The 10,555-nt window shown below is 37.7% G+C and overlaps 1 protein-coding gene across 2 annotated transcripts in view; it reads left to right on the top strand.

Annotated features, from left to right (window-relative positions):
- Window positions 1-373: 373 nt before the first annotated feature.
- LOC144205489 (SH3 and PX domain-containing protein 2A-like) overlaps window positions 374-10,555 on the top strand; it is a 36,104-nt gene continuing 25,922 nt past the window's right edge. For both annotated transcript variants that reach the window (XM_077729892.1, XM_077729891.1), the window contains exons 1-5: window positions 374-690; window positions 2,944-3,024; window positions 6,899-6,974; window positions 7,808-7,884; window positions 9,454-9,545. In XM_077729892.1, coding sequence (XP_077586018.1) covers window positions 619-690; window positions 2,944-3,024; window positions 6,899-6,974; window positions 7,808-7,884; window positions 9,454-9,545 — 398 coding nt within the window. In that variant the 5' untranslated portion in view covers window positions 374-618. The remainder of the gene's footprint in view (window positions 691-2,943; window positions 3,025-6,898; window positions 6,975-7,807; window positions 7,885-9,453; window positions 9,546-10,555) is intronic.

The following is a 10,555-nucleotide window of genomic DNA, read 5'->3' as shown; positions in this document are numbered from 1 at the left end:
GAAACACTTCTCTACAAAATTACATAGTAACATTAACTTGGTCCACCTCCAACCAGTTTTGATCAAATATGCGGAAAATATAGTATATTACCCATATACTACAGTCGCTTATTTACACGCAATTCGCTTTACTGTGTTGCAGTGCCCTCCTGTGGACTACATTTGAACTGACACAAATTCGCAATGCGCGTCGACTTTAATTTCTATGTATAAACTATGACCCTATAATTAAAAATAGAAATAAACACTGCATTTTGCCTACCCTGTGATCTCAATTCAACGTCCAGCGAAGGAAAATGGATTTTTGGGCCGTCCTCTCTTTATTCTCATCCATTTTTTCGCTTTTTTCCCCTCCTCGAGGTGGTCCTGCCCACTCCTAGGGAGGAGAACGAGAACAGTTGATTATTAAACAGCACGTTTCGTGTGCTGTCATGTTTCAGAAGCTCTCAGACCGAGCGAGAAGCACTTGGTTCTTATGGATGTATGGACTTTCCCTCTTTCCCAACTCTGAAAAGAAAAGATCTGGCGGACATTTTTAAGCTCTCACGGGCTTTAATGGGCAGACGTTGTGCTTTGATTTCTTGCTGGTGAATCAAAAAACTAGTGAAACTGGCCGAGATGCAGCTCAGGACGGTCTTGGACGTCAGTGTTGTGGATGTGCAGAAGAGGAGGAATCCATCCAAGCACTATGTAAGCTATGCCTAGTTTTCATTTGGACAAGACATATTTATATGTATATTTCAGTCATTATGTTGATAAAACTAGGTTTCTTCACCCAAATCTTGGTAAATAACTTCAGATGTTATTGCATTTTTCTTGTTTTTTCTTGTTTGTTATGCATTTTGCTAATACCCAATGTTGAGTTGTAATAACTTGAATTAAACTTCCATTTTGTTATAAGTTGAACTTTAATGAAACATTTTGTGAACGTGTTATAATAAATTGGGTGAGTTTAACCCTATTTTGACTCAGTACAAAATAATCAACCTTGTTTAGACAGACTGTTAAACTCAGTTGTCTCCTAAAATTCAGACTATTTAACAGTAATCTTATCCATAACTCTATAACATTGATTCATCTATTTTCAGACTTTTATCACCCCAAAAAATCTTCACAAGTTCAACACCTACAATAAAACATGGGTGACTAAAACAGTCAAATCCTCCTTTTTCAATAAAGTTGCTATGCCTCCATTGGCAATATAGTAGCTCACATAACTGCTCCTAATTCCCATTCAATGCACCATTCTTTCATAAATAAAGGAGTGGATAACCAGTCTAAGCTGTAGCATGCCTTCACATGGCCACCCATATAGAAAAAAAAGTCCCAAACCCTTTAACTATGACAACATTGGACTGACTACATATGGCCTATCTTCCATTTTGCTTCTACTTAAGTAACATCTCAGTGGGACCCCAAAAGTCAATTAGTCCATAGGGTGAAATTGGATTCATTAACCTGAGAGTCCGGATCAATTGCCTCATCCATCTTTTGCTGAGAAAGGATCTCCCAAGACCCTTTAAAAGCAGAAGGCAGAGCTTGACCGGTCCCTGGGGAAGGATGCGGATGGTAGGGAAGTCCCCTTTAGGGAAGGAGGGGAGGACCAAGAAGAAGAAAAAATAGAAAAAAAAATCTCATTATCAATGAGCTAAGCAACTGAAAATGCTTATCCGGTTGGATGGAGGAAAGAAGCAACCCTTTGTCTTTTGTCTCTCTTCACTGTCGGAATTGAGCTTCCTTCCAGGGACAGACAGGACTAGAGACCATGGCAACTCTTCCTTGTTTACAACTTAACTCTAGTGTCAACCAATGCCAAGTTCTTGTAGGGTTGTACTTCCAAAATGGATCCCTACAGTGTCCTTCATTCATTCTTATGTAGTGAGCCCTACAGTATATAGACTAGTATCGTATTTTCTGGACTATAAGCTTCTATTTTTTTTCCACGACCTATATATAATACAGTGGGACTTATATTTTTCTTTGTTACTCTAACTGTTTGTTCTTAGTTTTTGAACAAATACAAAAAATGACCTCCCAAAAATGCTACTTCGTTACGACATGTCAATATATTTTTTTTGTTTTAATCATGTATTGTTAGGCTGGTGCGACCTATACTCAGGTATGAATAATAATCAAAAAAAATAGCAATAAATAACACATTGCATTAATATAACGTCTGCCTTGTTCATGACAACCCACTTATAATAACATTCTAATGTTTATTGTCACTTGGCTAAGAGTATAGGGACCATGTTGTCCTTTTGAAGGTACTTCAACATATAAGGCTCTTTTTAAAAATAATTTAAATAAAAAAATGTCATTGAACACACACCCACACAGGCTGGAGAACTAATTAGTGAGTCAATTCTTCCTAGCTGAACACCCTGCCTAAGAAACCAAAATAAAGGCCCGACTTTTAAAACCATCCTTGCACATTGTGTGTGTGTGTGTGTGTGTGTGTGTGTGTGTGTGTGTGTGTGTGAACACCCCGTGTCTAAACCCTCAGCGCGAGTTCCCACGTGCCCCGATTGAAATGCATTAAGCTTACTTCCAAATCTTGTCTTTTTCTCCACAATAGTTCATGCAAACAGAAAATAACAAAAGGTTGAAATTCTCCCAACTGTGTTTTGTCAAATTATTGACTGACATGCAATCCCAGTTCAAACCTTTGTATGTGTTTACACTTCACTGCTGTCAGTGCAACGACGCAATTGGAACCTATTGTTTCTTTTTCTCCCGTCAGTTTTTCCTATGGAGTTTTATGCTCGGCATCTTAATCGTAAGCGCGTCGACTTTAATGAGTTTACTTGACCTTTGCTGACCTTTTCAAGTAAAAATGGGAGTGATGTTTTGTTTTTTGTTGTTGTGACTTGAGTAAATACGTCACTAATGGTGGAAATGTCTTAAATTTAATTCATTTTAATGTGCTTTTCCTCCCTTTAGGTGTATCTGATCAATGTGACCTACTCAGACTCGACTTCTCACGTCATCTACAGAAGATACAGTAAATTCTTTGACCTACAGGTATACAAAACAATAATATACAAAGTCATTTTGACAGGAGATACATCTTCCGGTTTATTTATGTTTACAGCCTTGCCATTAAACATATTGCTTGCCTTCAGTTTGACCTTCGGATCATTACGTTGCCTTTGGGATGATGGATGGGATCCAAAGACTAATGGAATGCCCTTTTTTTTTGAAAAGAAGTGGACTATAGACAATTTAGTCAACAGCTGTATCACGTTTATCCGCAAAAAAAAAAGGGAGGGAGGAACAAAACATGTCAGGAGGAATGTGGAGGTTAGGGATTGATGGGCGTTAAAACACCCTGAAGAATACAAAACAAACATGTCTGAATTCTATAATTTTGTCAATTGTATTATTGCCACATTAACGAAAGTGGTCGCTTCTTTCAGTACTAATCAGCGGGTTGCAGTATGTCGGGTATTGGTAAAATGGACTAATAGTTGGGGTAGATTTACAATGCAAATGAAATAAAAGGCATATTGTACATGGCTAAACTGAAGTATAATACTTGGAGGATTAAGGATTTAGCAAATACTAAAATTGTGTTTCCAGTAAAGACTTTGGAAAAGGTCAGTTTTTTTTTTTTTTTTAGGTCAAAGCCGCATTTTTGGGCATTTTTCCGCCAATTGGGGTAATTAGGCAGTTAGTTTTAAGGCAATACTTCCTACTAAGGTTATGTGGACTAACACATTGACAAAAATCTATTTTAAAACATCCTTTACTATTGAATCAAATCTCTCTTTGCTTTTTGCTAAGCTTTGAGAGTATACAGCAAAGGAAACCCTTTGTTCTGTAGTCCCTTACTAATATCCAGGAAATGTGCTTGTTGAATGGAAACAGGAGGTTTTTTTCACGTTTTTGTCGACATTTGTCGTCATGTTCATCGATGGTTAATGTCAAGGTGTTTTTTTTTTTTTATATATATCTGTGGTTATTTGTGAGAATCGGTGTCGTTCTAGCAGCGAAACTGCCTGGAAAAAGTGGATTTTAATAATCTACGTGAAGCACAATGTCAGGCGTTGACAACATTTTGATAAATATTGAGCAGGTGCACCGTTGTTTTGTGGTTTTGGACATAACTAAGAGGCAAGGGTTATTGAACATGATCCAAGAGAAGATTCCTCCAAAATTCGTCCTAAAACTGAACCAATCATTTTCTTCACTCAAAACCACAAACTGAGATTTCATTTCCCGGGCCAAAACGCCACCTACGATCCAACTCCAGACTTCTTCTCAGTTCTTAGCACACAATTACTTGTTTTGTACTCTGTGGAATTGGACCCAGTTGAAAATAAAGAGCCATTTGACACCCATGTAGTGACCCATGTGTTGATGATCTCATCAGACAACTATCAATTCCGTGGTAAACAAAGACCAGTCACAATGTGGACAATGATTAGCCAACAAGGCCATAGACATACTCATACCAAAAAAATATCAAAACAATGGATCATAATGCAGTTTTCTCTCCCTAAATTCATGTACAGACTTAACCTATTTTCCTGTCAAAATAGTGCTGATACCAGATCAGTTTTTTACTCTTTTTTGCAAGCGGTCAGTGTGTCAAACAGAGTTTAGAGGCGGAGTCAAACCGAAGGGATTTTTCAGCCTCCACACCCTGGGTGGATTGAGCACATTTTTTTTGTTTTTTTGCTGCATTCCACAAGAGGATTTGGGAGTGTACGACCTGGTTAGCCTTTTCCCCCTTTTTTTTTTGGACCGAAACTACCCCAAAAGTCTATTATGAGCCGCCATTATTTTCGGATTGCAGGAATTGAACCCTAATCGGTCTTATCCCGTCTGCGTTTAGTGCGATTTAATGGAAAACAGACGGAGTGATAAGATTGCCAAAAAATACACATGTCCAAAGTGTTCTGATACTGAGACGTTAGCTCGTATCACTCAACCTAAAGCAACGGTAAATCCCGGGTAGAGGTCAGTGACCTCTAATCTCGCTATAGTAAACAAGTGTCGAGTATACGTCAAAACAAAAAGTCAAGAATTGAAGGCTCCGCCCACATTAACATTCCTCCCGTGGTAGATTTCTTTCCAAAAAGTTCCATTGTCCCCACTTACTTGCATGTGGTGATGTTTATTTGCCTTTTTTCTGTTATCTCAATTAGGTAGAATCCTTTAAATGAGCAAGATTTGGGAGATTAGTGAATCTATTTGCTAAAGAGACCATTCTTGTCCTTCCTGGAGGTCGAAGGTGTCAAAGTGGCGGCCCGGGGGGCCAAATTTGGCCCGTTGCATCATTTTTTGTGGCCTGGGAAAGTCAATCATGAGTGCTGACTTTCTGTTTTAGGATCAAATTAAAATGAAGTATAGATTTATATCATATTTCCTGATTTTTCCCCCTTTTAAATCAATAATTAATTTTTTTAATCATTTTTCTGTGTTTTTAGTTCAAAAATCATTTTCTAAAATCTAAAAATATAAAAAAGCTAAAATAAACATTGTTTTAGATCTATAAAAAACTGAATATGCAGGGATTTTAATCCAGTTCTTTTAATCCATTTATAAAAAAAATATCTACATTTTATATCTCAAATGGTCATTCATTTTCATACAAATAATTTTAAGTAATTACATTCTAACCTTTCACAATTAGAGTGATTAGTATTTTGAAAAATCTGTCAGAAAGAATCAAGCAAAATCCTACATGGGAACATCTTTAGAATAATACTGACTCCACATAAAAAAAAAAGAATATATCATCCCCCCCCTGAAAAACAAACGAACCTCAAAAGTGAAAACAGAACCTCCTTGGCTGAGGTTACTTTTTTTTGCAGACAATCCTATCCAAAAACTCCAAACCAGCGTGGAATGAGGACATGATGTTTTTGGGTTTACACGTAAGGACTTTGGAGTGGATTTTTGCCCATTCAAACAAGGATGTTTTTTTCTGACACAGCATTTCACTCCACACTTTTAAACACAATGACAATAGTTGACCGTCTACAAAGGAAACCACATCTCTGAATCCTTCCATGTGTGAGGTTAAAACAGCCAGTGGCAGTAGCTCTGTCCACTCTTATTTATTTTTGGTGTTTTACAGCCCCTCTATCTTTTATTAAATGACATTTTAATATTTCTTAATACATTCCTTTTGACTTGACTTTGTACTTTATACTTTTTACTTTAATGATGAGTGATGAGTATGTTGATACTCTAGTTTTTCTGTTTCTGTTTCATATGTACTGTTAACGGATGCACTTTTTTATCTGTATCATATCTTGTGCTGACCTGGTCCATCTTTCAAATTTTTAAAGTCAATGTGGCCCCCCAGGCCCAAAAGTTCGCCCACCCCTGGGCTAAAAAAAAGTCAAGAGTATTCTGTAAAGACAGCAAAAAATACCAAAAACCACATAACACCGCGAAAATCCTTTAGTCAATTCTCGAGTTCGTACATTTTCTATTTTCCCACCTGGTCCTTTTTTCCCCCCAACTACTTTACTCCACGATTCCCTTGAACTTGGAACTTTTCTGCTCCACTAAGCACATCTGGAACAAAGCAAAACAATCCGTCTTTGGATATTTTGTGGCCTAGATATATTTGAAAGTGGAAACTAAAAGCCGAGTTGATTAAATAAGATGACACGAACGTTATGTCGGCCACTTCTGTCGGTTATCTGATGACTTTTAAACTTCTCAAGTGGAACGTGCTCAAGAAGGCATTTTTAACCAGTTAAAAGTGTGCAACGTAACCTTGTCTACTGCCTCAGAGATCAAAGTAGCTCTTATGTATGATGGATGTCACAGTAGCAGGCTCTTGAATTGATGTAGCATAACATATCTCACCCTGAAAAGAATGACGCACAATGACTGACTCAATTTCAAATCATTTTTTCTTTCTACTCTCTTCCAGATGCGGATTCTTGACAAATTCCCCTTAGAAGGAGGTCAAAAAGACCCTAAAAAAAGGATTATTCCTTTTTTACCAGGTAACAAAACACTAATTATAAATTTACATCTTTGTATTTTTTGTGGTTTTTAAATATGCCTGTCGAAAAAGGAATGTTATGTTTATATTGTTGTTCAAAAAGATGTTAAAACAGATTTGGAAGTCCTTGTTATGTATATGAATAGAAGGATATATCGCCCATGTTTTTTTTTTTTATGGTTACAATTTATTGTATGCAAGCGAGGCCAGTTATGTCGCATTGTTTTTCTTTTACGATCATTTACCGACTCCACCAAGCTTGTACTGCAAGCAGGAGGTTCGCAGGGAGAAATTGCTCTAATCTGATCAACGTATTTGGAGTCAAAGCAGAAGGGAGCAGTCAAGAGATCCTTTGTAAAACAGACCTAACTGCCCTGATGCTATTTTGGGAGCCTGTGAGCGTTACTTCAACATAACGTCCAAGCAAATAAGATGGCCAGATTTGGCCCCCGGGCCACCATTTTGACACATGTGCTTTAGATGAGTAGTAATGTATTTGGATCTTATCAATTTTGTCATTTTACCATCTCCGATCTCTACCATAATAAAATAAATTGATGTAAAACCTTTCAGAAATGAAAAATTGAAACCACAAGTTGCTAAATAAGCCATACTCAATAAATTCAATTAACCAACAATGTCCACATGAATTCAATTCCATTAAAACATTTAAAACATGCATATCAACTCTTTTGCAGCCAAGTAAGGAAGCAATTTTCTCCTTACATTGAAATATTCAGCTTTTACCAATTGAAAATAAATCCTCATCAATACTATAAATTCTTTTTTAGTTGAATAAACTTTTAAAACCAAGTCTCTTGTCTTCCCCTCTAGGTAAAGTCCTATTCCGCCGAAGTCACATCCGAGACGTCGCCGTCAAACGACTGAAGCACTTAGACAACTACTGCAAAGTACGTCTAATTGCCTACAAACACACGTCCACCAATCCTATTTTATGGCCTGTAAATGCCATAAACTTTTATGTTGTAGGTCAGTCAATGACTGAACTCTTTATTGTTTGACTTGGACAGGGGTTGACGGGGACAAGTTATCTCTCTGAGTGCTTTATTCGAGTTGTAGAAGTTTTTTTCAGGGCAGCCTTCGGGCATTTATCTTCTGGTCTCAGTCCCGGACAGGAAAGCCAGTGCTCTATCTGCACTGCTCATTTCCTGTAGCCAATGTAAATAGGCAGCCTTTTTAAAAAGGAAGTCGAGGAAGTGGGGGCACACTCGCTAGGACTACAATACGAGAAGAAAGTACCAATGAATCAGCACAACATGACCCTCGCATCATTGTTAAGTCGAGGCGGGTAGTGGCAGACGGGCAGGTGTGTTGCCAAGCGTGCCACTGTCCTGCTTTTTCATTAAAAAAATTGACAGAAGGCAAAATATTGGCTATTTTGGACAAAATCCTGCATTGGAATGAATAGAAAAGAGTTCAGCACTGTTAGAAAGTCACCATTTTGGGAAAATACTATTTTTTTATCGGACCCCTAGTGGGCAACATTCGGCCCACGACCCGCATGTTTGACCCTAGCCCTGCTGTAATGACTTTTAGAATTTTAGATATAATATTTCGATTTTTTTTAATAAATGGATTAAATGAACTAGATTAAATGCCCTGAATATTTAGTTTTTTTTGTAGATTTAAAACAATGTTTATTTGAGCTTTTTTAAAATATATTTTTAGATTTTACAATATTATTTTTTAACTAAAAATACAGAGAAAATTGATTAAAAAATGACAATTATTGATTTAAAAGGGGGAAAATCAGGAAATTTAATATAAATATATACTCTTCATTTTAATTTAATCCTAAAACAGAAAGTCAGCACTCAGGATTGACTTTCCCGGGCCACACAAAATAATGCAACAGGCCAGATTTGGCCCCCGGGCCACCACTTTGACACCTGTCTGTGCTTTTAAGAAGACAATGACATCTTAAACAAAGAATAGCATAAAAACAAGATTCCACCATGAAAAAACAAACACGTCTATAGCATTAAAAAAATATTGCCTGGTCCTATATTCTCTGAAGTTTCCCCATTTCCCCTTCCCTGACCTTATTCTTCCTTGACATTGCTTTTATTTATTTATTTTCCCCAGCGCCCGTATTTTTCCACTCTCCACTACTTCCTGCTTTTCAATCCAATTTTCTTTTCTGGACCATCGCTCTTGGCTCTTGGCTCGTCCAGCAGCGAGCGTACTTACTCCCTTTAATGAACTTAAGCCAACAAGGCCGCAGACGTGCCCCTTTTAAATATGTTTCCTATCAATCCTCCTTCTTCCACGTCTCCAAAGCAGCTGTCTCAGACAGACTATTGTTATTCTATATCACCCCCACAGACTACCAAATCTTCTTCCTCCCCTCCACAGCCTCCACCTGGTTATGTTAAGCTTACTCACTGCTAGTCAACGTTATTTCCCAAAAACATTTGACCATTTTACATTTACCAGAAGCTTTTTTCTCTTTCTTACAGGCTCTATTGAAGCTCCCCACCCCCATTTCGCAAAGTGAAGAGGTTCTAAAGTTCTTTGAGACCAAGTCAGAGGACCTTAACCCTCCCACAGAGTGAGTAACTATCTCAGTGTGTACTTCATAGACTGACTCATAGCACCCTCATCATACTGTGTATGAGTGTGTGTTGGATCCAGATGAGTGAGATGGCCTTTAATGAAATATAGCGTCTGGCAAAAAGGGGGACATCTGATCCCAGAACAAATGCAATTAGGATCAACGGCGTCATGAAAATGTGGCAAAGTTCACCACTTGTCACCATTTGTCAGACTCACTTAACTCATTCGCTGTCAAAGGAGAATGGATCGAGTTTCAGGGCGCCGTTGACGGTAATAGACGTCGAATACGTTGGAGGAATCGTGAATTTTAAGATGGAAAACCTAACTGGAAGCAAATTAGTTAATATGGGAGAGTCTAAATGACAGTTATATAACAAAAGGCTCTTTGCTAGTGAATAATGGGACTTTAGTTTGGCTGCAAAGTTGTTTTCGTCCACTTTTCTGCATGTTTTTTTTTTAATTTATGGGATTCAAGCTCCTTAAAATATATACTTTTAACCTTTTGTAAAGAAATAATAAGTTTCATTGGCACCTCCCAGTTAAAATGGAGTGGAAAAATGAGACTTCAAAGTGTGGAATGTCACTAGAGGTCAAACTGTCCATTTCCTCTTTAGAGAAAATCATCCCTAGTTGAAACGATATTCTTCTCCTTTTATTTATGCTCATCCAAGCTTTGTTGTTAGTAGTGCACAGGCGTGAATTTCAACAAGGAATGTTGACACTGCCGTCCGTACCCTGGCCCAAAAAAAAGCTCTTGAGTCATCTTTCCATGTCCAGCAAGCCCACACGTCTCACGAATTTTAATCCCACTTCAAAGTACGTAAAGGCCAGGAGACGCTTCAGTTGAATTTAAACAAGGCTTTTTGTGTGGGCTCTCAAAAGTCCAAAAGTCAGCCCACACAAGCAAACCGTGACCAAGCCTTAACTCATTATTTACTTTAAAACATTTATTACGAAATGACACAGTCAACAACAATGACAGTGAACTATTTCATGCACAAATTA

Source organism: Stigmatopora nigra, chromosome 12 (assembly GCF_051989575.1).
Source record: "Stigmatopora nigra isolate UIUO_SnigA chromosome 12, RoL_Snig_1.1, whole genome shotgun sequence".
Classification (NCBI taxonomy): Eukaryota; Metazoa; Chordata; class Actinopteri; order Syngnathiformes; family Syngnathidae; genus Stigmatopora; species Stigmatopora nigra.
Note: the sequence above shows the minus strand (reverse complement) of the source record. Positions and strands in the feature narration are given on the sequence as shown.